This window comes from Heloderma suspectum, chromosome 6 (assembly GCF_057233095.1).
Source record: "Heloderma suspectum isolate Gila_16-S chromosome 6, 16-S_ref, whole genome shotgun sequence".
Classification (NCBI taxonomy): Eukaryota; Metazoa; Chordata; class Lepidosauria; order Squamata; family Helodermatidae; genus Heloderma; species Heloderma suspectum.
The window spans coordinates 23,211,683-23,239,128 of NC_139463.1; the positions used below are offsets into that span (position 1 = coordinate 23,211,683).

Genomic DNA, 27,446 nt, shown 5'->3' on the forward strand with positions numbered 1-27,446 from the left:
TTTAATGTTCTATATATTTTAAATTGTTTTATTGTGTGTTGTTTGGTTTTAGTTTTTGTGAACCGCCCAGAGAGCTTCAGCTATTGGGCGGTATAGAAATGAAATAAATAAATAAAATAAATAAAATTCTGCTATTCTATAATAATTATGAATGGCATCTTTTTCAGAACTGCTGAACCCAGGGTTATCCCGTGAAGCTGATTGGTGGGAGATTCAGGACAAAGAAAAGGAAGGACTTCTTCACACAGTGTAGTGTTAACTTATGGAATTCACTACCACAAGACGTAGTGATGACCACCAATCCAGATGGCTTTAAAAGAGGGTAGACAAATTCCTGGAGGAGAAGGTTATCAGTGGCTACCAGTCCTGATGGCTATATGCTGACTCCAGTAACAGAGGGAGTGTGCCTATGTACACCAGTTGCCGGCGGAACATGAGTCAGATGATGCTTTTGCACTTATGTCCTGTTCGTGGGTGTCCCATTGGGGCAACTGGTTGGCCACTGTGTGAACAGTATGCTGGACTAGATGGAACCTTGGTCTGATTGAGCAGGGCTCTTATGTTCTTAACTTTAAATTTAATGTTGAACTGCCTTCAGTCACCACCCTGAACATTTTGACGTCGATGGAAGCTGTCTGATGCCAAAAGCCACTCTCCCGGGTTTGAGGCAGAGATCTTTCTCTTCACCTTTTAATGGGAAATGCCAGTGACCGAACCTGGGGAACTTCTGCATTCAGAGCATGTGCTCTAACCGCAGAGTGGTGGCCCTTTCGAAACATTGTCCTTCCAAGGCAGTTTAAGAATGAGGATTCAAGACAAATGTGAGTGTATGTTTCCAGGGCTCCATTCCAGCCATGTACTTGGAGAAGATGGCAGAGCCATCAACTGTAAAGAGCTACATTACCGAAATGTAATGGTGGTTTAAAAACATGGTCTGATAGGCTGGCCTTGGAAACTGTGGGTTAACAGGGGACTAGCAGAGGACAAGCAGAGATCGATGATGATGGGGAAAGTGTAAACCAAAAGAGGTGTTCAGATGAACTTTCCCATCCCCGCTCATGCATGAGGCCTGGTTTCTCAGACCAAACGTGTGAGCGCTGGGGACGGGGTCAGCGGGGGAATGGGGGGGGAATGACGTGTGGCCACATTCCAGCTATCTCTTCATGCTTCCGTTGAATGGCCTTGTGAGGTTAGGGAGTGGTAGCCATGACCTAAACATGTGGTGGTGGTGGTGGTGTGTGTGTGATCTCGTCTGATCTCAGAATCTAAGCAGGGTCAGCTGTGGTTAGTACTTGGATGGGAGACCGCCTGAAAATCAGGCTTCCTGCAGTGAGCAGGGGTTGGACTCAATGGTCTTGTAGGCCCCTTCCAACCCTATGATTCTATGATTTCTATCAGGTCCCAGAGATCAAGGGTGGGAGGCAGTGCAGGCTGCAACCCATCACCATGAAGGAAAAAATACAGGCTAAATTGTAGCTCATGCTTGATGATATTTGTGGAAACTTATTTCCCTTTATTTATTTACCGATTGTCTGGATCTTGAGAGATTGGGGTGGGGGTGGGGAGGAGCCAGTTAGAAGCAGTGTTAAGAGCAGAAGAAGCAAGGTTCTGAATGGTGAGTTGCTGGCCCAGGCCCTTCCATAGGATGGAGAGTGTTGGCTTGCACAGTTAAACTAGGATTTCTAGTATGAGAGAGAGGTTTGTGCTTCCCTATGCAACTGTGCTTTCCTATGTGACTTTCGAGAACCACCAGTCCCAGAGCTCCTTGTACATAGGCAGGAGGGAGGGATAAAGCATAATAATAATCAGGGATACTGATCCTACCGACAGTGGGAGCCAGTGCTGCTGGTAGGATTTACAGGCCAAAAATATATGTGAGTAAAAATAACACATACCACACTGCCATGTCTGGCTATAAACACAAATAATGAGATTGTATGGATGAGATGAGATGGTGGTATTTGTGTGGGAGGAGGTCTGTGTTGCACATTTGTACTGACTCCCAAAATGCTTTGCCCTTGGTGGTAGTGTCAGGAAGATGGAGTTGCCTTTAAAAAATAAATAAATCTGGGCTCTTGTTCCTTTAACACCAACTTTATTATTGGCAGCTATAAGCAACTGCTAATGCTTTTAACTCCATGCTGTGAGAAGTCACATCTACTGCAGAGGTGGGAAAACCTGTAGCCCCCATCAGATGTTGCTGGACACCAACTCCCAGCAGCCATAGCCAGTGGTCAAGGATGATGAGAGTTGTCGTCCAAGAACATATGAAGGGTCAAGAGTTCCTCATCCCTGCAATACAAAGAAAAGGAGAGGTGATGACTAACTTATAGCCATTTCTAAGAAGCCATCTTGTAGTTGCTTAGAGATAAACCAAGCAGTTATCTCTTGACACAAGACTGAACCAAGGGGCAAAACATAGTCCTCCACTATTCTGGCCTGGGGATTCAGCTGGACTAGCCAGCCTACTTCAAAGGACAGCAAGGAGGAGGTCATCTGTGAGCCCAGGATGAGCAGAGATGTCTTCACCATTTCATGAGATTGGTAAAAGAGTCTCCTTGGCTCTAGCAGCCAACCCGCCCTGCCATTAGCTGGAGCTTGGTGTCTGATCCCTTTCATCAAGAATGATGAAAACCCAGTGAGGAGGGAGGGAGCTATTGCAAAGTAGTATTCCTTGCCTCATCTGTAGATAGATCAAATACAAAGGGGACTTTGTCAGCTAGATGCAAGGGACATACATCGTGAAGATCTTCGAGGGACATCCATCAGCACAAGCGTCCTATTGCTCTTCTGGCTCCAAAGGGCACTCTGACTGTAAGAGACAATTTAGCAACTGGTCTAGAAGGTGACCACTGGGGAAAACAGGAGCAAATGCCCCTTCCAAAATGGTGATATCACATCTTCCAAACTGGGACTATGCTTCTCTCTCTTTTAAGCAGGACTGTTTTTATGGAGCACTTAAAATGAAATTTCTCTATGTCCTGTCCCCATAGTGAGAATTTTGGCCACCCCCTACAAATCAGGCAAAATGAATCAATGTTCTTATTTTGCATAATTTGCCTAACGGAGAGTGAGAAGGCGCCATATAGGAATGCTGGGACTGTGCGCATCAGGAGCTGTTCTCAGTGACTCCTCTCTGGCTTCTGATCTCACCAAGCACTAACTGCATGTTTTCTAGCCAACTCTTGCAGCCATAAGTCATAATCAGACTGATTTGGACAGATTTGGGAGATGTTAGAATTGAAGCGTGGCTCCTCCGAAGTGGACTGAATCTGAATTTGAACCCTTCCAAAGTTTTGTGTTTTTAGCAATTTAGATCAGTGAGCACACACAGACACAGACAGTGCATCTTCAAAACCTGATGCATTTCCCCCCAAGCTCTCCATAGAAAGAAAACACCAGGGTGTGGAGAAAAGGAGTTGTAGTTTTGTGACTATGCACTCTAGTTCCTACTCACAGTGGATGGTTTTACCAGGGCTCTCCAATCCCAGTGCTTTGGAGCAGGAATGTTGATCTAATGTATCACAGGACTTTCCAGTGTTCAGTGATCTTTGCTAGTTCTCTCTTCCGGGAGCATGAATGTTAAAAGAGGTTTGGTGGAGTCTGTGGGACCTGGGAGAGTGTTGGACTGGGTGCTTGCTCAGAACATGCTGGATGTTCAAATCCTTCTGCCCCCGCCACTGTAAGCTCCACAACCACCCTTTCTCCTATCGTACTTTCAGTGACTTTGGTACCAAGTGAGCAGAAAACAAAAAAGACTTAAACTGTATTCATTTCTCATAATTCCCTAGCCCCTGCACCTATCTTTCTGAGATTTTGCAGGTTTCTTGCTCAGGGACACCTCTATGACATATGCCATTTTCACACAAATTGCCAATAAAATAAACCCACACAGAGAGAAGGGTAAACAAATCACTACCCTCCTGCCAAATTTGAAGACTTTCTTTCCAGAAGAAACATGGCACCTATCCTTCTGATACTTTGTAGGTTTCTTAGCTAGGGCCACTTCTATGCTGCATGTTATCTTCATAACAATTGCCCACAAAGATCATAGGGGGATAAGAGCATTCTGTTTTGGAAACCCCCAAACTGTAAAGACTGTACTTGCACAAAATCTCCTGCACCTATTCATCTGAAAATTAGCAGGCATGATCCCCTCAGAACTGGAAACCATGCCCGCAAATTTCATTCAATTTTGCCAAGAAATTAAAAAAAAGATATTGGCAATTCCCTTCAAACATTAAAGGCACCTAGCAAAAAGACTGCTGCGTGTATTTGTCTGACATCTGCCTACAAAGGGGCTACAAGGTCTGAAACCTTCATCTGTCAGACAGCAAACATGTTATAGTCATTTGTTGATCTCCATTGACAGTCAGATTCAACTCCTGAGTTGACTTGGGTGGCCTCCGAATCAGTCTGAATCAAATTGGGCTGTTTCCCAAATCAGTGTCCAAACGGAATCTTGTGGTGCACACCCATATATAACTAACAAACTAAAAGCTATGGCTTTCAAGAGATACTGCTTCAGCTGCAGACTTTGTAGTGGTGCAGCATTACCACACTGGAAATTCAGTTTGAGAATCCTTATGTGCCTGTGGGTTCAAACTGCAGCACGTCAATAATGTGGAAAAAGTCCCTACCATCTATCTCATGGTTGGACTTTTGTCCCTCCAGATGTTTTGACCCACCACTCCCATCAATCCTAGCCAGCACAGCCAATGGTGAGGGATCTTGGGAGTCGTAGGCCAAAACATCTGGAGGGCCACAAGTTGCCCATCCCTGATCTATGTGTCAGACACCTTTCAGTATGTTGGTTGCACACAATGAATTGGCCCCTATAGGCTCATTCTAAACTCACTGCAGGCCATGCATTAAACCCAGTACTATCTTCTTGGACCAAAAATAAAGCATCTAGTTGAACAGAACTCCCAAGTCAACTTGAGTTGGCTGGAGGAGAAGAAGGGTAAATACTCCCTAGTTGTCAAAAAGAGCCCAGGCATGTCCTACCTACTTATTCTCCCAAACACTTCCAGCTGCCTTCACCTCCTCCTAAGAAAAGAATAGTTCTATACCATCAGTGCATCAGAGAGTTTAACAGCACCAGTGACACCAATCATTAACAATGGTCTTCTACATGCCCACCTAGTATACAAAGAGATCAGCATCTGTTGGATAACCAAGTTCTGTCCTAGGTGTCCAAACTGAAATCTCTGAAGCTCTTCAGCAACCACATGCGAATAAAATTGTCTTGTCTAAGGCTGCCCGGCCGTTGTTCCTGGACCAAAAACCACCCTGCCAGCCTTTACAAAGAGGAAGGAAGGCATCACTTCTCTGTCTTGTCTGTCTGCAGGAAGGCACCCTCCAGATTTTTCATCAGCTCTCCATTCTTTCCTCCAGCCAAGGTGCACTTTGATTCTGTGGCTCATGCTGAAGACATGCTCTCAGAGGGGCATCTGCCCTCAGAGACCCAGGAACAATAGGATCTGCGATGGAGAAATTCCTGCCTAATTCATGCTGGAAGGACATCTCCCTCCAAGTTCTCCTGAGCTCCACAATCCCTCCCCATATCACTGTCCTCTCCTTGCTGACCCAGAACAGCTCTCCCCTCAAGCCAGCAAGGAGTCAGTTTTCCTGGTAGTCACGGGGTTGCCGTCACTGTGATTGTAACATTAACTGGATCACCATCGTCATCATCAGGAGCAGCTGCAGCAGTGGGATCTGGAGCAGGGGCTGGAGATGAGGCATCTTCCTGGGTCACTGTAGGATCCTCTGGAGCCACTGTAGCTTCCTCTGGACTAGCTTCTGCAAAAGACAGTAATACACACACAGGTCAGTTGCTTGGGAGTCTTTGGGGGAAGGCAGAAAACAGCCTATTACAGGGACAGTGAACATGTGGCCCTCCAGATGTTGTTGGACTGCAATTCCCACCACTGACTATGCTGTTACAGTCCAGCAGCATCTGGAGGGCCATATGGTCCCCACCCCTGGCCTACGACGTACCTTCTTACTAACATCTGATACTAACAGGAACTCCAAAGTCCAGCTGTTTCCATTTTGTCCTAATGAAATGCAGGCTTTATGCTCACAGACAAACAAAAATAATGCCTAACAATAACAACAAGGTGCGAGGATTTTTATTTTTGTATAAATGTGCTCCAAATGTGCTGCTTTTCTGGAATGAACTGGGCAACAGAAAGGCAAGAAGAGTGGGAGGGATGGCTAAAGAAACAAGCACATGCACAGGCAAGGCTGCCTGCCTGCCTTCTCAGTATCATCTCTGCAGATGTGTAGAGTAGCAACCTGACAGAAATCAGGCTCACACAGTTCTCTGACATGTACAAAATTCTGGCTTTGATTACAGAAAAAGAGAAGTGGTTTATGTGCATATTAGGGAAATCTGTGCTCTGCTGGAATTTCTTTTTAATAGCTGCCATTCCCAACGAGGCAAGTGGCTGTTAAGTTTAAACCGTGGCTTGCCTCTTCAGTGGTGGTGAGAAACCCCTTTCAGCAATCAAGTCTTCATGAGCATTTGTTTATTGTCTTATAAATATGCATCAGCCACCTTTCCAGAGAAGATTTGTGGCTGACTGTGAAGACTGACCCCACCGATCAAAAAGCACTGTGGCTGAATTGACCTCTACTTTCTGTCTGCACCGCCTGACCTGTGAGGGCTCCACTCGCACATACAAATTGTTCATTCATGCTGCAGTCAGCAAGCGATGAACACACAGTGCAAACCAGCCCTTGGAAAGCAGGGCTTAGATGTTACCCAATAAGCCACATTTATTGGTAGAATGTCGATTTCTTCCTGAGCACCTGCCCCCAAAAGATCAGCATGCAGAGAGGGAAGGAAAGCTCTTTCCTTCGGGATGCAGTTATCTTCTGCTGTTGCCAACAAAACGCTTCACTAAGTTTCCATGTTCTCTGTCTGCTGGGTCTTTCCAAATAACACAGGGGCGCACAACATTTTGGCCCTGAGGACCATGCTGTATGTCTGCTGGGGTGGTGGGGGCTGCACCTGCATGCATGCACACAGATATGCATGCACATTCACATCAGTGGAGGCTGATGCCTCTGATTTCGATGGGACTGTCAGTCCATTCTGGGTCTCAGTCAGAACCAGCCAGAACTCTAAAGGAGCTATTCAAGGTGCTGAATCTGTCAGGAGCGCCTTTGCTGCCTCTTACAGTCCCCTCCAATAGCCAACTCAAGTCACAGATGAAAAGGATTATTTCCAAGGCTTTATTCCTTTTACAACTTAATGAATCTTTCAGATGCGAATCACCAGCGACTAAGCAAGGAACTGCACTGGGGTAGTTAGCAGAGTAGCCTAAGCTCCAGGTAAGGCAGTTGGTCCCCGTTTGAAGGAGAACCGCGGGAAGACTCTGAACTTATGGGCTATGGAGAGGTCCTCCCTCTTACCTTGGGTCCTTGGGATGTGACCGTTGTTTTAGCGCCAAGCGAGCAGAGCGCCTCCTCTCGGCGCCCTCCATCTGGCACTGCTCCCTGCGTCTGTGCCGAGCATCCCACAAGGCCCCATCCCCCGCTCTCTCGCTGCCAGGGTCACTATCTCTCTCAGGAATACAGCCAGGAGGAATCTCTCCCTGCCGCTGTGCCTGTGAGAGACGAGCGAGCTCCTCTCCCACGGGTTGTTGATCTTCCTCAGAATCAGAACTGTTCTGGGGCTCTATGGACTCAGTTTCCACCCTGACATCACCCTAGCCCAAAATAAATTCAGCACCTTGGATAGCTCCCTTGGAGTTCTGGCTGGTTCCGACTGAAACCCAGAACGAATTTATAGCCCCACCGAAATCAGAGCCACCAGCCTCTACAGATTCACATACAACTCACATGCAGCAATCGTGCTCTCTCACACACCCACCCACTTACTCACTCAAATCCAACTCCTGTCCAAGAGCATTTCAAACAACATTCCTCTCAGAAACCTCAGTTCCGAAACCATCCAGCCATCCTGGCTCCCTTCTCCCTCCTCTAATCCACTCTCTTGCTGAAGGCTCCTGACATCCCACAGTCTGTTACCTGGACCTTTTTCAGAAAAAAAAAAAAAAACCTGCTCTAGGAACAGTATGGTCACTGCCATAGAAGTCCCATTCCTAGGGTGACCTAGGAAACAGGTGGGAGCCTTCGAGCACTGCTCCTTAGTACGTTCTAAGAGCAGCCTAGGAATGAGGCTTCTGTGGCACAAACTATAGAGCCCTTTCCTAAAGCATTTTTCTGAGTTTTTTTCCCAGAGGGCCAACAGGCAGGCCTTGGGGGGCTGCACGTTTTGCACCCCTGAAATAAGGCAGTGCTATTAACCCAGGAGGACATTTACCTGCAGATGTTTCTCCAGCTGCCGCTGAAGGCTCTCCAACCTGCTCACTGGCTTCACCGTCAATGCCTGTTGCCGCCTCAGCATCTTCTGGTGTGCTGATATGCTCACGAGCTTCTGCACCAGCCCTAAAGGCAGGCGATGGGATAGACATAAAAGGAACGGTGAAGGCTCAGCCAGAGATTTTTGACTTATGCTCAAGTCTTTTTTCCTTATCTCATGCACTGCCACACTCAGACTGCCTTGAAGAAAAAGAGTGGCTGGCCAGATTTTTGTTTTTTAAGTTTCCAATCCTTGCCATAAAAATAATATTCTGGTCCAAATTCATGTTTCACATCAATGGAGAACTTCAGACGCAATCCTATGGCTGCTAGACAGTGGCTAGATGGCCAGAGGATTTTTTTGTTTTCTGGGAACCGTCTCCTGCCCCCACGGCCTTATAGGCAGCACAGTTCGTCCCTGGCTCTGTGCTCGTAAGAGAAGCACAGAGTGAGGGAAAAGGGGGTGTTCCTGGGGGGAGGAGAGGGGGCAGTGGAAGCACTGTTATGACACTTCCTATGTGCCATCTGGCCTCCCTCCCCCCGTCCCAAGGTGCCTCTCCCTCCCCCCCCCCTCCGCTCCAAGGCACCCTGGCTAGAAAGCCAAAATAGGCCATCTAGCCACAAATGCAGGGTGGCCAGAGCACGAGAAGATCTCTTCCACACTCAGAGAAGGAGGACCCCCCCCCTCAGGGGGAGGGGGAATAAACATGTGTAGAGGATCTTATCTTAATCCCACAAAGAATCCAGAAGCAGAAGCCTTGGTAAAGTGGTGGGTTAAAAGCCTCATGTAGAAAAACCCTTACTGTGTATTAGGGTAAGGGATTTGTAAAACATAAAATGATATACTTATGATACTGTACACCCCCCTTAAATCAACAAAGATGTAGGGCTAAATTAATTTAAGATGTTGGCTGGAAAGAGCAATGGAGCAATCTTAATTGCTATGCAGGGGGCAATTTTTAAGGGGATTGCAGCTGGGGAGAGAAGGGTTAATCCCCCCTTTCCTGCAATGCTGCAATCCCCGCCCCCCGCAACTCTCCACCCTGCATGGCAATTAAAGTGGAGGGGGGAATCCCATTGGTGCCAAGAGAATTTTTTTCCTAGGAGCTTTTCTACATGAGGCATTTATTGTGCACTTGTCATTCTTCACTAGAGGTTTCTTATGGGTTCTTTAGATGACGTTGTGACCCTTCAGTTTTGCTTCTGGTTTTAAAGAGCACTCCCCCCCCCTTTTTTTTTAAAGAGCAAGGAAAATGAAGTATTATTTCTGAAAGCGCAACAAAAACATTTTCCCACTGGTGTAATTACGTTATTCCACTATACCACAGCACCAACTTGAGGTTATGTAGCAGAAAAGCTGGAAGAGAAAAAGCTCTTTGTGTACAGCACAAATCTCAGGTCTGAAACAAAACTGAAAGTATATACAGCAGATTAACGGCCTCATGCAGAAAAGGTCTGAGCTTAGCTGCCTTACAAGAGGTTGAGGGTGGGATTTCCAGGGGGTCACAGTCATGGAGGGAATGGTTAACCCTCTCTTCTCTGTGCACTGTGCCCCCACACAAACACACACAAATCCCCCTTCCTTGTGACAAGCTTAGGGGGGCAGGGGAACCTTCCATTAATGCCAGTGCATGTTTGGGCCCTAGAACTTTGAAGTGCCGAGCAACACCTCTGTTATTGCTTATCGCAATTGTACTATAAGAAATGTATGTACTATAAGCACACATACATAAATTTTGCATGTAGTTCATAAATTACTAACTAAATCTCCCCTTTGAAATCAATGCCATGCTAACAATAGCCAGCCTGATGAAGAGTTCTGGAGAATTCCACATCCAGCTAAGTATTTTGTGACATTTAGGTTGGCTTTGTTAACAAAGGAACTGTTATGTTTCTCTTTACTTTTGTTCTCTACCCAGAAAGGAACCTGTGTGTTTCAGTTAAGGCTGAACATAGATCGAGCTAATTGGTGGATTTCCTATTTTCCCAAATGGAGGATTGGCGATTATTTGTTTCTTTGTCCTCGCAGTCCTTGGCACAACTTGAAACCTGCATAGCACCTAGGAGAGCCTAATCTAATTAAGGGCACAATCCTATGCATGTTTAGACAGAAAAAGTCCTACAACTCCAAGCATGTCCCAGCCAGCATGGCTGGCTAGGGAATGCTAGGTGTTGTAGGACTTCTTCCCTGTCTAAACATGCATAGGATTGTGCCCCTAGTCTGCTATTTCCTCCCGTATATTCCATTTTAAGACTTGATTAAATGCCATATTTGTGACTTCAACATCAAGCTGGCCTGTTTCTCTTCCCCCCCCCCCCGCCCTTTCTTAACATCCAACCTCATGAAAAGTTCAGGAGAACTCAAAGCTTGGTCGCTATTTCTGCCATTTTGGTTGGCTCTAACAAAGGCATTTCCTGACTGTGGATTTTGGATTTTTTCCTATGGACTGACATGACATGCTGGCTAGGGATGATGGGAGTTGTAGTCCAACACCTCTGGAGGATAGTAGGGGAAGGCTGATGTAGACCAACAGAGGCAAATGAGAGCACGAACTAGTGGGGGAAAGTGGAGGTAAGAGGTGAAGGGGAGAGTCTTTGGATGTCACTTACATTCTGAAGAGCAGGTCGTGTAACCCTGTGGAGTAATCAGATCACACCTTAAGAACCATTTTGCAAGCACAGCCAAATTAAACCCTAGCCCCAAAGACCAATGCAGGGGGAGCTTAAGAAAGGATTCCAGGCATGAGGCTCATCTGACAAAGACCATTTGGAGCTATTTTACACGAGGCATTTATCGTGCACTCATCGTTCCCAACTCACAGTTGTTTACAGGTTCTTTAGACGAAGCTGTGACCCTCCAGTTTCACTTCTGTGTCTAAAGAGCACTTCTGGTGAGTTTTTTTAAGAGCAAGGAAAATTAGGTATTTGTTTGTAAAGGTGACAGAAAACACTTTTTCCACTTGTCTGTGTCTGCTATTCTGCTATACTGCAGTGCCACCTAGAGTTTACGTAGTGGAAAAGCAGGAAGGGAAACACTATTTTCTTGCAGTACTCAGATCTCAATTCAGCGATGAAACCGAAAATAGATACAGTGCATTAACAGCCTCAGGTAGAAAAGCTCACAGTATGTCCACCATGTTAGGGCAAATACCATGCATGTTATCTTACTAATTAATGGCAGCTTTCTGATTAATGTGAAAGGCAAATTAACTATAGCCCTCCAGGCTGCAAAGCCTCTCCAGTGGTACCCTCACTGTTTTACATGGCTGCACCTTTGTTTGATTTTTAAACCTGGGAAAGTGGGTTTCAGGCAAGTGTGAGAAAAATCTTAATTCTGAAACAGTTTGGAGGCAGCAGCCCACAATTCTTTGGTTGCACCCATGCAGCTAAAATCAGGAGCTGACGTATGGCCAAAGAAACGTACTGATTTCCTAGAAACGGGAGTGGATTGGGGTGGGGGGAGATGTTGGCCGAGGACCAAGCACTTCTTCATCCCATCCTTACACAGTGGAGGCTGGTGGCTCCGATGATAGTGGGGCGGTGAATCTGCTCCTGCTTTCAGTCAGAACCAGCCAGAACTCTAAAGGAGTTATCCAAGCCGTGATAGCTCCTTTAGAGTTCGGACTGGTTCTGACTGAAACCCGGAGCGGATTCACCACCCCACTGACACTGGAGCCACCAGCCTCCACTGCCTTTACTCCTTAACTAATATACATACCGGGAACAAAGTGGAAGCAAATTGACTCCTCTTCTTGTACGCTCCCACAATGGGCTCACCGCTAAAACTAAGTACATTTGTGCACATCCTTTACCACAGTATACAGTAATGGGTACAACCCAGAAATAAATCTATCCTACAGCAGTGATCCACTTGCTTGTTGGAGCAAAAGGAGAACTGGACTGTGGCTTCCCTTGGCTCTAGCAGGAGTAGGCAGAAGGTAGATCTGGATCTACTGGTAGATCTCTGCCATAGATTAGCAAGGATTTCTGACTCCTGATGGTTTAACATTAGCAGCAACAAAATGACACCCCCTGCCACACATGTACACAAATTGTACTGCTGAAATGAAGAAAGCTAGGGGTAACCAGGAATGTATTTTTGTGTGGAAGGACTGTGAGGTCTGCTCAGTTTGGGTGCTCAAAAACAGATCTCTGGGTTGAGTATTCCTAAGTTCTTTGGGTATGCCTTTGCACCAGGCTCTGATTAGTGGATGTCAGGGTTCTAGTAAAACAAGATAAGTCTCACAAGCCTGAAGTCTGTTCAGCCCTGGGCTATACGACGCAGCGGTGGGTGGGACGGTGCTGTTGCACTCGTGCTTGTGGGTTCCTGGCCAGCAGCTGGTGGGCCACTGTGTGAACAGAATGCTGGACGAGATGGACCCTTGGTCTGATCCACCAGCGCTCCTTTTATGCTCTTATGTTCTTATGGCTTTACCCTTGCTTTGATTACTTTGAGATATTCTGGTTATTAAATCCTGCTGGGAACAGACCCCTGGGTGGATTTCAGTTTCTGCTCTTCCTCTGGCAGTTCCCTCCCTCCCATCCCAGTTCAATGCACACCTTAAGCACATCATCATGTTGCTCAGGTAAGCACCACTGAGTGTGCTCCTGGGTAGCTCTGCTATTTTCACTCCTTTGTCTGTTTCTGCTTCACCCTCCATCCAGCTTCCCCTGTACCTGCTAGCCAAAAGCCTTCGTTCTCTGCCACTGAAGAGAAACCTTGAATGACACCCTGATCTAGGGAAAGACTTCTTGGGATCCCTTGAACTAGCAGCAGAAAGAGGAAAATCGCCCTACAAACAACTAGCCACTCACTTGGATTGTTCTCCCGGTTCCGAATGATGTACTGAAACACCAGAAGAGATGTGACAGTTGCCACAATCATTCCTGCCACCGCAGCACCGATCACAGCAGGGTAAGCGTTAAAAGGAGGGTCAGCTGCAAGAGAGAGGAATCTGCTGTTGAAGGTCATGGATTCCCACCAGGTCCAGAACTTCAGGGCCCCCGAATATGATATACCAGGTGGATCACCATCGTGCAGACTTAAGGGCATTTGTTGTTCCAGTTTATGAAAGCCTTTCCCAAGCTGGTGCCCTCCAGATGTGTTGGACTACGTGCTAGCTAGGGATGGTGTGAGTTGTAGTCCAACACATCTGGAAGGAGCCAGGTTGTGCAAGGATATAGAACTGATGTTCTAGAGAATAGGGGGAACTCATGGCCCTCTGGATATTGGGACTGCAATTTCCTGATCATTGGACATGCTGGCTGAGGATGATGGGAGATGGAGTTCAACAACATCGGAAGAGCCACAGGTGTCCCCCCTGATCTAGAAATACAGTGGTCTGACCTGCCCCAACTTGGCACTACGGTTGTTTTGGACTACAACCCCCACTGATCACTGACTATGCTGGCTAGTGATGATGGGACTTGTAGTCCAAAACATCTGAAAGGCACCAAGTTAGGCAAGACTCTTGTGGTCTGTACTATGCTCCTTTTCTGTTGTGGTTTTCTGTGCAGCCACATGAGAAAGGCATTTCACCAAATCATGTAATTTCATTTTGGGGGTGGAGATTTTGATGGGGGGCAATGACACTGCAGGGACAGTAACCCACTCCTGCCAAAGGGTATCTGACCTGATCTAATTTGCCTCTCCTTTCCCCTGCAGCTGACTTGAAGGATATTGGGGGTGGGGGGGTTAAGCATCAGAAGATCCCGTCCCGGATCTCTCATGTTTGGCCCTTGGCAACATCACATCTTTGAAGCATTCTTTCTCTGCTGAAGGAAATCCTCAATGAGGCTTTACACAAACTCTCTTCTTGCTCCTCCGGGGTGGGGGGAGGGGGGCTTCCCACCAATTCCGCAGTGCATCTGTTTCCAATCTCCTCAGTTTTTCCAAGAAAATAGTTTGCTTGTTTTTCTTGAGTGTTCCGTTTTGGTTTTGCACCTTCTTAACGCTGTCCCCGACCTGCACCCAGGCTTGTTGCAACAGCTGTCGTCCGTATGGAGAACAGGCAGCCGTTTCTGCCTGGCCCTGGCAGAGTGAAGCCAATACAGTATGTGCAGTGCAGAGGATATTGGGCAGAGGTGGAGGAAACAAGGGGTTCCGTGTGCCGCTTTGCTCCCGGCTTAACAAGTGACCCAAAAGAGAAACTCCCTTTCCTGGAAAACTAAGTGGGTGCATCACAGCCTATATTCCACAGATATATCTAATGGGACATCATAATCCTATAGCTCCCAAGAGCCCCGCCCTCTCTCCCTAGCCCCACCCCCTTTTTCCCAACCACTGACCGTTTGTTAGTTTCCCGGGCTTTGTGCAGCTTTTCCCCCCATTCGAAAAGGTTGAAGTGCCTTTCCTAAGGCTTATTTACTGGCAGTAAGAGCTTGATGCTCCAATAGGCTGCTATTTTGGCCCCACTGCCTTTTCCTTTGGCTCTGCTATGTTTTGCTTTTGGCCCCACCCACCACTGGAATGCCCCCCCCTTCCAAGAGCTTCTCTAAAACTGAATTCAGCCCTCAGACTGAAAGAGGTTTGACACCCCCGCTGTAGATCAGGACTCTATTCCTTGGGTTCTTTAGCATCGTGGGCAATGTCTCCCTGGATCAGCACAACACCACAAATTACAGCCTTGCATGGATGACGGGAGCCAGCCTCAGGCCAAACAACGACGCAACTGCAGTCATCTGGGCTACTGCGCTACTAAAGCTTCCGTTCAGCTGCTGTGGTGCAGCAAGCGTCTTTTGTGATGCTGCTCTCCACCGTCCTGGTCTGAATTCCAAAATGCCACCACCTGTCGTTGCGGGCTAGTCCATACTTTATACAGGGACTAAAAAGAAATGGGGCATGCTGGGAAGGGGACGGTTAGTGGAAGTCTTGCCCCTGTTTGCACAGGGTAAGGGAATCACACAGAATCCAAAGGTGATTCTTGCAATATTACATCCCAAATGTGAGGTGCAATGGATGCTCCTTCACCCTTTAACCAGGTAATATCTGAAGCTACTCGCGGGATGTGGGGAACTCTTCCCTGGTTGTGCCAGCAGGCCAGATCTACAACACAGACTTTAACTGCTGCATCCTCTCTTTCACTCAGAGAAGCTTGGGAACTGTAGTTCTGGGGGAGGGTCCAGAGGCCTCTAGCCAAGAGTTCAGAGCACCTCACCAAACTACAGTTCCCCCAGGGAATGCTGGGGAATCCATGACAGGTGGCATGGAACATTTTCAGCGCCAGGTGAAGACCATTTTATTTTCCCACCCTTTTTAGCCCTTCAGTTTTAAAAATGGTGTTAGTGGATTTTTAGATCTCTGCACTGCTGTTGGCATTCATTGTGGTTACTACTTTGGTTTTATTATGTTCCAAACTTATGGTTCTATGTTACATTTCATTGTGTTATTGCATTTTATGATTACAACTTTGTCTTGTAAACTTCCCAGAGAGCTTTAGCAAACAGGCAGCATAGAAAGGTAATAATTAAATACATACATAAAATCTAATTTTGCAGTGTACCTATGTTCTTGGATACACCAAGCTATATCTTCTCCACACTGCATCACACGCTCATAAGCCCTGTTTATGGTATGTGCAGGAAGCATACATAAAGGTGGTGGGAGTGGGATCATGCCCACATCTGTATGTTCAGCAGAACACCTAAATGGAGCCTATGCATGTGTATATATTCTCTGTTTGTGACTGGGAACTGTGCAAAAAGGGAGGACCTATTAATTCACAATGTCCACTGAATGCAGCAGGAGATAGGGCCACCAGGTGTGATCTTAAAGATTCCATCTCACATCAGATGATCAGGTCCTTTTCTCCTGCATAAAGGAATCCTTCCACTTTATGTCTGGGAGGTTTTGTTGCAAGAGCTCCAATTCATCAAACCCAGTCAAAGGGCAAGGGGAGGTTTTCAAAGCAGCCAGCAAAGAGATTTGTTTGCAATGGGCCTGGTGGCATCTGTTGTGGGAGGGTGGAGTACACTTCCCAGCAGCAGAACATGGGGAAAAATAAAATTATCCATGCCAGGAAGGATTAACCAAACCATACAATTAAGAAGAGATGATGGCACACAGAAACGACACTCCCCTCAAAACCCATCAGATACAATATGCCCCCTCCAGCCAGAGCCCCACCCTGAGAGTGGCATGCAGCCACCCAAGCCCCCTGGTTTTACAAGTCTCAATCCAGCCTCATGCAATACGGCAAGAGAGGAAAAGGACAGCCAACTGAGCCACGTCCAAATGCAAAGGTAGACCAGCAGCAGCAGGAGGAGGAGGATGGAATGCAGAGAGACCACAAAGGAGAGGTTTTGGGAGAAGCGGTAGTGAAGCATGTTCTTTCTGGTCATTCCAATGCCATTCCAGACTCATGAGCACTTTTGCCCCTCTCTGTTTTCACCCAACCTGGCTTTAATATAGGAAGTTGCCTTATACCACGTCAGACTCTTTTCCCACCCAGCTAGCCCAGTATTGTCAGCTGCAGCCTCCGGCAACCTGGTGCCCTCCAGATGTGTTGGGTTATAACCCACATCCACTACAGCCACTGGTCATGCTGGCTGCAGATGATGGGAGTTGTGGTCCTGCACATCTGGAGAGCCACCAGGTTGGGGGCGGCTGACCAACTCTGACTGCCGGTAGCCCTCCAAGATCTTAGGCAGAGAAGGATCTTCTTTGCCAACACCTGCTCCCTGTTCTGTTTTATTTATTAAAATTTATTTATTAAATTTATTAATCGCCCATCTGGCTGGTCATCCAGCCACTCTGGGCGATGTACAACAAAAGAACGGTTTAAAATAATAAAATGCTACAGTTTCACAGGAGATGCTGGGATCTGTGACCTCAAGACTTCCTACAGTGGAGGCTGGTGGCTCTGATTTCAGCGAGGCTGGCAATATGTTCTAGGTCTTAGTCAGAACCAGCCAGAATGCTAAAGGAGCTATCCAAGGTGCTTAAGCCTATCCCTACAATAAGTTGCACACCTTGGATAGCTCCTTTAGAGTTCTGCCTGGTTCTGACTAAGACAGAGAATGGAATGACAGCCCCACCAAACTTGGAGCCACCAGCCTCCATTTTCTACCACTGAGGCGGGCAGTTTATGCAACACCTCGAGGTTTCTCAGAATTAAAATTCCTCATTTCCACCCTCCCTCTGGTTGGTTGCTTTGTGTGTGCGCGTGTGTGTGTTTTGTCCAACTTGTTGTGTTTAAACTACCACCACCACCACCACCCCTACCAGACCAATCCGGAGAATGATTAGATAAGCAGCCGCTGGGGTTCCGGCAAGGCAGCACGCAGATGTAACTTCAAAGAGAAGCAGGTGCGGATTTTTTAGCTACAGGGTGCACTCTGCTTCCAACCACCACCTCTGCAAACAGCCTAAGACTTCTGTGGAACCCCAATGAAGCAAGACTGGGAAGTTGCCAACCTCCCATGTGACCGTGAGGCTCGGCCAATGAGATCCTGAAGCCGTAGCATTGGATAAATCCTGCTGAGTTCACATTGGCCGACAGAGCTTAGGGAACGGAACTGGGTCCTGAAAGGCCTCTTGAAGAGCAGCCATTTTGAAGTTACCCTTCCTTGGCGTTACAGCCAATTGACGCTGAGGTTTCGCCAACGACTAATAACCAAGCCATGAAACCTTTTGGGGGGACTCTCCTGACAGCTGCTACTCCTACACAGCGGTGTTTTGGGCAAGAAGATCTGCAGAGCACACAAAAAATGTCCTTGTTCAACCACTTTCTCTGCTTCTGCCATTTTGTCTGAATGTGTCTCCTTGAGAAATGGGGGCCGGAGACGGAGCAGGGGCTTAATACACGGACACCAAGGAGACTGTCCTGAGGAGCTCCCTCGCAAAGGCCTTCACTCGCCTCCCACCCGCAACACATCACAGGAAACATCTAGAGCTCCAGCTGTACACAGAGCATGCTGACACCTCTCTGGGCAAAAGAACAGAACCAAACCAGGTTCCCATATCTGGCAGCGACTGGACCTGTATGAGCTCATGAATGATATGCCAGGATCCCGAAGAATTCCGGCTTAGTATCTTCTGCATTTAATAGGCAAGGAGGTCTGTGCCTTCAAGATACAAACGGACCTCCCTTCTGTCTGCTCACTTTATATGTTTGAGAAGTAGCTAAGATTTTGTGTTACACAGAGAGGCGTATGGATAAAGAACACCGTTGAACTCCAAAGTCTGAATACACCCTCAGCAGGGCCAGCACCAGGGGTTGGTTTCAAGCATCTGCTAAGACCTACACCCTGGTAGGGGGCCCATTGCCAACCCCCCCAAGCCTACTGGCCTCTTTTTCCTCCTTGCTGCTGCTGCAGCTGATTCACCAGCCCTCTCTTAAAGACTTAGCAGTAAGAAGAGAGTAGGGTGCCTATGTGTTGTATTTTACAGAGGACAGTCCTGTATTTGAAGGGTTGTCCAGTCCAAATCCAATAGAAAGATAAAGAACCCTAAGAAGGGAGAGCCCAGGCGCCTTGAAGTTGCCCATCAAGCATCAGCGCCTTGACAGCAGGCTGAGCAAGGCACACAGGTCACCGGGTCCCAGTCTTCCCCACTTTGGTAAGATGTATTATGTTTCTGTTGAAATTATAGTCATTATTTCTAAATTTGCCTCTCCACGTTTACATTAGCATACATGCATTGTATGTAAATCGGTGTCCTCTTCTGCCCTCCTTTTTGGAGATGCTCAAGGGGTCACCCTAAGAGCAAGAGTCTTCACTTGCCTCTTCTTCTCCCGCTATGTGGTGCAGACTGGGCACAGAGAAAGAGACATGTGAATGAGCAGCAGCAGCTGTGGCGATGAGGAGGAGGAGGCATTCGGGGAGTGAGGCCTACAGAGAGCATCTTGCCCAAGAGCACCCCCAAAATCTGGAACTGGCAGTGGCCCTGTGCAACAGAAATGGATGCAATAACCATGCCCACAGGACCTGCCTTGATTCTCTTGTTTCCCAGGGGCAACATGGAGAGAACCTTCCTTCATGTCCAGTGTTTGCCCTATGATTCGATTCTGTCTATAAGGCTATTTGCACACATACATTTTATCCAGATCCATCTCAGGATGGGATGACCTGAGATCCTTTTCAGCTGGAGTTTACTGGGACCTTCCACATGCAAAGTATGTACTCTACCACTGGGCCTTCTTTGAAAGCACAAACACGGCAAGACTTGGACCACGCAGGCTAAGAGGCAGGGGTGTTTATATATAGCATTTGCCTTAAATAAGGGGAGGGGAAAAACCCAAGATCATGTTGCTATTTCTAGCATACCCCAACCCAGTCCACTACTTCTTGGAAAACAGAAAGGGCCAAGCTTGCTCCCCACATTTAAATGCCCACCAATCCCCCAATTCACAAGGACCCACTGCATGATAGGGATGTCCGTCGCTGGGAAATCCGGTTCTTTTTGGACTCGATGGAGTTTCATGGCATCTACAACTCAATTTGCGTTTGTGAGCCGAGATGTGGGCTTTTCCTCTGGGAACTTTTTTTGTACATGTTTTGCAGGTTCTGCAATTTGTGCAGATTTCTGAACAATTTGCGCACATTTCTGAGCCATTCATGCAATTTACCATAATTTGCACAAATTTGGCCATAATTTTTGCAGATTGTGGAACCTGCGGGAAAAAAATTGCACAAAATGCCTAGACAATCCATCAACTGGCCTGACTCGCTGCAGACCGAGTTGGCATTGCAGCTGGAACCAGAGCAAAGTCCAGGGGCCGAAGCTAGGAAGCACATCGAACTCCACCCCCAAAACAGATTTCTCTGACATCCCTACTGCATGACCCATAGAAGGGTTGCAGCAGCTCCCAAGTCAGTTTCCATCACAGCCTCCAGGGGAGCACTGCGCCCTGAGCTGCCCACTTCACCTGGTGTCTTCACTTCAGAGGGGTGCCCGGTCGTGCGGTGGTTGACAGCGAGGATGCGGAAGGCATACACCATGGCAGGATCCAGCCCCCCCAGCTTCTGGTCGCGGATGTCGGGGTCAATCTCACTGGCCACCGTTTCCCAAATGCTGGCCAGCTGTTTTTTAAGGGCCTTTTTTGCATCCCTCCTTTGGACCACAAAGCCAGTCAGGTTTCCAGAGCCCTGAGTCTGCCATTCCAGCTCCACCTCTGTACGGTGGCGAGTGTACATCAGTTTGCTAATTGTCACGTTGGGTGGGGTCGGGTACTCTGCAAAACAGGCAAATATTTTACTCATGATTGATGATTAATCACTCATGATTTAACACTTTATACCATTCCTCCAAAGAGCCCAAGGCAGCCTACATGGTTCTCTCCCCGACCCCTGCCCGTGCCACTGAAACATACCAGCTTTTATCCTCACAACAACCCTGTGAGGTAGGTTGGGCTGAGAGATGGTGATCAGGCCAACATCACAAAGCGAACTTCATGGCTGAATGGAGATTTGAACCCTTGTCTCCTCAGTCTTAGTCCAACACCCTAACCACTAGATCACACTGGCTGGTTTGGCCTTATTGCTGTTACTGTTGCAACACACGACATGGGAGATCTGTCTGACTGGATCTCCTGGTGATTATTTTTTTACCTTTATAAAAGGCTCTGGTTTTTAGTGAACTGTGGAGAAAGGCATACTTAACACTTTCTCCACGAGCTCACTCTATAGCTCACTCTCTATCCAAGCAGCTATCAAACCCAATGTGGGGGGAAAAAATACAGGGACCATATTGTGCCTGCATTTTTCCTCTTGAGAGCAGCTTGCAGGGAAATCTAGATTAAGGGCAATGGTGGTATAGGGGAAAATGTTTTAAAACCCCATCCCAGTGCCGCTGCTCCAGTCAAAATCAGAGTCCTCTTTTTAAACAAGACATCAGGAGGGGAGATCCTTTCCCTTGATCTCCCAGATCACATGTGATTTGGCTCTTAGTAGGGATGTTGGAGAAATCTGCAACAGAATCAAATGAATTTGGATTTCTATGAATCCAACCTGCTGATTCTGCAGCGGACTGGCTTTTCCCAAGTCACACAGATTCTGCGGACTTGTGGACTGTTTTTTTTTTAAACTTTCTGGGATGCTAGTCATAGAAAAATACATAAAATGAACACCAGCTGAAAATGTGCAATTTCCCCCATAGGCTAAAGCATGGAAATGTGCATTTGGGGATGGATTTGCATATTTGGGGAGGATTTTTGCAAGCTCGAATTTGTGCAAATTCAGGAAATTGGAAAAAATCCAATTTTGTCAATGAATGGATGATGGAATGAAAGGCATCTGACAATCTGCAAAACACAGATGGAATGGATTTTATTTTTTATTTTTTGAATATATTTTTATTTATTTTATCTTTATAAGTGAAATAAACAATACCAAAATTTCCAACACCCTAATCAATACTTCAATTTCCCAACAGTACAATATTTTGATGAGGACACCACAATAACAAAGAGAGAAGAAAAAAAAGAAAAAAAGAAAAAAAGGGGGAAGGGAAAAGGGAGGAGGAATGGAAGTGAAGAAAAAAGAAGAAAATTCCCTCCCCTTCCCTCCCCCTCCCCCTCTCCCTTAAAGAATTGAGTTTAAACTCCAACAACCCCAACCTCCGATGCCATTCTATTTTAAAAACTATATCTATAGCCTTAACAGTCTTACAGTTTAATAAACAACCTTACATTTCTATATCATATCATCAATCTTATATCAAAGAAACAGGTATACTATTCATTCCCAAAAGCCTGTATTAAATATATATATATATATATATATATATATCTTAATATAAACCTTCAACCATCAGTAATATATTTTATACTAGATATATTATCTATTTTGAAATAAAAAATATAAAGACAAGCAAGAAAGAACAAAAGGCAGACAGAATGGATTTTAGAAAACCTGTACATCCCTAGCCCTTAGAATCCATGCCTTGATTCTACCCAGTTTCAGAATGTCTAAATGGGTCTTTGGTGTATTCACTCCGCTTGCACACGTCCACTTACTTTTAACTTGTAGGCTGATGGTGGCCGACGCATTCCCCACGGCGTTCATGGCAGCACAGCGATAGATACCGCTGTCCCTCATCCACTCGGTATCCCGGAGGGTCAAGTTAAACCAAGCATTCTCCTGCTGCAGTCTGTATTTCCGAGCATCTGCTCTAATGACCTGGTTCTTGTTGTTGTACCAGAAGACTTCTGACCCCAGGTAAGTGCCTTGGAGGAGACAGGCCAGCTGGACCTCATTGCCCTCAAAGAGAGACACCTTGGATCTCTCTACCAAAAGCTTGGGAGGTTCTGTGCAGAAAGAAACCAAGAGGACTTAGTGCTGAAATGGACAACTCTGCAAACTATTAGCCAGAGAAAGTACATTAGTGAGGCTGCCACTTTTTTCTTTCCTGGTGGAGGCTCTCTGCCTTTAACAGCTGCGTGGCAGGCAGAAATCTGGTAAGTACAGCTTTTCCAGCATGGGGACCTTGTAGTGGGAGAAGCTTCACCTTTTGACATTCTCCCTGCTCTGCAGTTGTTTAAAGGCAGAGACTCTGCCAAGACAACAACAAATGACAATCCTAATGGGTGCAGTCACACCAGGCAGTCCCTAAGCACTGTCATCTGCATTCACAGTTGCACTGCATCATGGCTTTTATAGGCTTAAGGTTGTATCAGGAGTATTTTATCAGTTCAAATAATTTCAACCCTGCCTTCTAATCAATTCTGATATTCAAACAGCATACAAACAAATCACAAAATGATCAGTTAAACATAAAAACTTTTTTTAAATGCCCAATAATAAATGGCAGAGTTAAAATGAAATCTGATAATAATGCCACCTAACCACGATATCACAGCCAGCCCAAACGGAGATCAAGGACTGAGCCACAGGCGGCTCCTTGAGGAGGGCTTTCCAGTGCAGCAGCTGAAAGAGCCCTGCCTTGCAAACCCAGGTGCTGACTTTGAGAAAGCAGAGATGCAGAGTAGGGCCCCTGAAATTGAGCAGAGTGCACAGGTAAGTATGTATGGGAGTTTTTACTGCAGACGATCCTCTGAATGAACAAGCTGTTCTAAAAACTGATAAAACGCCCCTGGCACATTTCCATCCTATGTACACATATGGCTATCTAGGATTGCCCCTTCATGGATCACTGCCTTGCTGTGGCGAAGGGGCTTGCATAACTCAGTGAAGCCATAAGCTATGCCGTGCAGGGCCACCCAAGACGGACAGGTCATGGCGGAGAGTTCTGACAAAATGTGGTCCACTGGAGAAGGAAATGGCAACCCACTCCAGGATTCTTGCCAAGAAAACCCCATGGAATGTATCACAAGGCTAAAAGAGATGACACTGGAAGATGAGCCCCTCAGGTCGGAAGGTGTCCAATATACTACTGGGGAAGAGCAGAGGGAATTTCCAAGTAGCGCCAGAAAGAGTGAAGCGGCTGGGCCAAAGCCGAAAGGACACTCAGCTCTGGACGTGTCTGGTGGTGAAAAGAAAGTCCGATGCTGTAAAGAACAATATTGTTTAGGAACCTGGAATGTCAGATCAATGAATCAAGGTAAGCTGGAGGTGGTCAAACATGAGATGGCAAGACTGAACATCGACATCTTGGGAATCAGCGAACTAAAATGCACAAGCATGGGCAAATTTAATTCAGGTGACCATCATATCTACTACGGTGGGCAAGAATCCCTTAGAAGAAATGGAGTAGCACTCATAGTCAACAAAAGGGTGGGAAAAGCAGTACTGGGGTACAATCTTAAAAACGATAGAATGATCTCAGTACGAATCCAAGGCAAACCATTCAACATCACAGTAATTCAAGTCTATGCCCCAACCACTGATGCTGAAGAAGCTGAGGTTGATTGGTTCTATGAAGACCTACAACACCTTGTAGAACTAGCACCAAAAAAAGATGTCCTCTTCATCATAGGGGATTGGAATGCTAAAGTAGGAAGTCAAGAAATCACCGGGATAACAGGCAGGCATGGCCTTGGTGTACAAAATGAAGCAGGACAAAGGCTAATAGAGTTTTGCCAAGAGAACACGCTGATCATAGCAAACACTCTTTTCCAACAGCACAAGAGGCGACTCTACACATGGACATCACCAGATGGTCAATATTGAAATCAGATTGATTATGTCCTTTGCAGCCAAAGATGGAGAAGCTCTATACAGTCAGTCAAAACAAGACCTGGAGCTGACTGTGGCTCAGATCATGAGCTGCTTCTTGCAAAATTTCGGCTTAAATTGAAGAACATAGGGAAAACCACTAAACCATTCAGGTATGACCTAAATCATATCCCTTATGAATATACAGTGGAGGTGAGGAATAGATTTCAGGGATTAGACCTGATAGACAGAGTGCCTGAGGAACTATGGACAGAGGTCCGTAACATTGTTCAGGAGGCAACAACTCAATTCATCCCAAAGAAAAAGAAATGCAAGAAAGCAAAGTGGCTGTCTGATGAGGCTTTACAAGTAGCTCACGAAAGAAGGGAAGTGAAGAGCAAGGGAGAAAGGGGAAGATATATCCAACTGAATGCAGAGTTCCAGAGAATAGCAAGGAGAGACAAGAAGGCCTTCTTAAATGAACAATGCAAAGAAATCGAGGAAAACAACAGAATGGGAAAGACTAGAGATCTCTTCAAGAAAATCGGAGATCTCAAGGGAACGTTTTGTGCAAAGACGGGCATGATAAAGGACAAAGAAGACAGGGACCTAACAGAAGCAGATGAGATTAAGAAGAGGTGGAAAGAATACACAGAAGAACTATACAGGAAAGAACTTAATGTCCCTGATAGCCATGATAGTGTGGTCACTGAACTTGAGCCGGACATCCTCGAGAGTGAAGTCAAGTGGGCCTTAGGAAGCATTACTAACAACAAAGCTAGCGGAGATGACAGTCTTCCAGCTGAGCTATTTAAAATCCTAGAAGATGATGCTGTTAAAGTGCTGCACTCAATATGCCAACAAATTTGGAACACTCAACAGTGGCCACAAGACTGGAAAAGGTCAGTTTACATTCCAATTCCAAAGAAGGGCAATGCCAAAGAGTGTTCAAACTACCGTACAGTTGTGCTCATTTCACATGCCAGCAAGGTGATGCTCAAAATCCTACAAGCTAGGCTTCAGCAGTATGCGAACCGAGAACTACCAGAAGTACAAGCTGGGTTTCGAAGAGGCAGAGGAACTAGAGATCAAATCGTCAACTTTCGCTGGATCATGAAGAAAGCAAGAGAATTCCAGAAAAACATCTATTTCTGCTTCATTGACTAAAAGGCTAAAGCCTTTGATTGTGTGGAACACAACAAACTGTGGCAAATTCTGAAAGAGATGGGGGTACCAGACCACCTTACCTGTCTCCTGAGAAACCTGTACGAGGGTCAAGAAGCAACAGTAAGAACCAGACATGGAACAATTGATTGGTTCAAAATTGGGAAAGGAGTATGACAAGGCTGCATATTGTCGCCCTGCTTATTTAACTTATATGCAGAGTACATCATGAGAAACGCCGGGTTGGATGAATCACAGGTCAGAATTAAGATTGCCGGGAGAATTATCAACAACCTCCGATACGCAGATGATACCACCCTAATGGCAGAAAGCGAAGAGGATCTAAAGAGCCTCTTGTTGAGGGTGAAAGTGGAGAGTGCAAAAGCTGGTTTGAAACTCAACATTAAAAAAACGAAGATCATGGCATCTGGCCCCATCACTTCCTGGCATATGGAAGGGGAAGAAATGGAAGCAGTGACAGATTTTATTTTCTTGGGCTCCAAGATCACCGCAGACGGTGACTGTAGCCATGAAATTAAAAGACGCTTGCTCCTTGGGAGGAAAGCTATGGCAAACCTAGACAGCATAGTAAGAAGCAGAGACATCACCTTGCTGACAAAGGTCCGCCTAATCAAAGCTATGGTTTTCCCAGTAGTAATGTATGGCTGTGAGAGCTGGACTATAAGGAAGGCTGAGCGCCGAAGAATTGATGCTTTCGAACTGTGGTGCTGGAGAAGACTCTTACGAGTCCCCTGGACTGCAAGGAGATCAAACCAGTCAATCCTAAAGGAAATCAACCCCGAGTGCTCATTGGAAGGACAGATACTGAAGCAGAAGCTCAAATATTTTGGCCACCTAATGCGAAGAGAAAACTCCCTGGAAAAGACCCTGATGCTGGGAAAAAACTGAAGGCAAAAGGAGAAGGGGATGGCAGAGGATGAGATGGCTAGATAGCATCACTGATGCAATGAATATGGACTTGAGCACACTCCGGGAGAGAACGCAGGACAGGAAGGCCTGGCGTGCTATGGTACATGGGGTCACGAAGAGCCGGACACAACTGAACGACGGAACAACAAATCTAGGATTAAGGATGTTGCTCAAGTTTGTAATTACACGGCTCAATCTACAATAATACTCAGCTACATTATAAATCAAGCATCATGCTTGTGACAGCTTCCAGGCACAAGGAACCTTGGGACATGTTGTTTCTAGGGCTCCCAACATCCACACTGAGAACTTAGGAGCCTTAGGAAATGGAATTTCCTAAGGCACCTAAGATCCTAAGCTCCCACCACCTTGGATCCTGCTGTTTCATCACAGGCACCATGACTGAATGTGGACAGGCTTTTTGGTCACTGCTGTCACCAAGACAAGTTTGGCTGAAGGAAAGTAGCCAGTAACTTAGGATTCGGGAGACTGAGGGAGAGTAGCTTGCACAGCTTATGAGGGAATCTGGGGAGCTTACAGGGTAACAGAATGAGGCATTTGGGTCCTGTTATTCTCCTGACAATGTCACTGGGACCTCAACGACGGTTCTGAATCTCAGCTGAGAAAACAAGCTGAGATTGTTTTGTTTTTTTAAAAAAAGAAGATCAATTTGCTGAACCCAATGCTGAATCAAGCTGAGGGAGTTCTCCCATAACCATCTGTGACTGTAGTCACAGAGAAGCATTTGAATGTAATAAAAACATTATAGCAAAGCTGTAGCCCAGTGTGTTGTTTGGGGCCCAGCTTGTCCAAGGCTCTTGGAAGAACACATGTGTGAGCCACCCATCATCTCGCCTTTCTTTTCCCTTCCAGTTCAGATGGAGAAATGCACAGCAAGAAGAATTGTCCACAAGCCTTGTCTGCTC

General features: G+C 46.4%; 1 protein-coding gene across 1 annotated transcript in view; it reads right to left on the reverse strand.

Moving 5' to 3' along the window:
- Positions 1–2,080: 2,080 nt before the first annotated feature.
- The window catches only part of VSIG10L2 (V-set and immunoglobulin domain containing 10 like 2), a 33,229-nt gene continuing 7,863 nt past the window's right edge, over positions 2,081–27,446 (reverse strand). Inside the window, exons 5-10 of the mRNA XM_084807241.1 lie at positions 22,329–22,619; positions 20,241–20,546; positions 13,189–13,311; positions 10,984–11,008; positions 8,336–8,460; positions 2,081–5,802 (exon numbers count right to left, since the gene is read on the reverse strand). Of these exons, the coding sequence (XP_084663367.1) occupies positions 5,639–5,802; positions 8,336–8,460; positions 10,984–11,008; positions 13,189–13,311; positions 20,241–20,546; positions 22,329–22,619 (1,034 nt within the window). The 3' untranslated portion in view covers positions 2,081–5,638. The remainder of the gene's footprint in view (positions 5,803–8,335; positions 8,461–10,983; positions 11,009–13,188; positions 13,312–20,240; positions 20,547–22,328; positions 22,620–27,446) is intronic.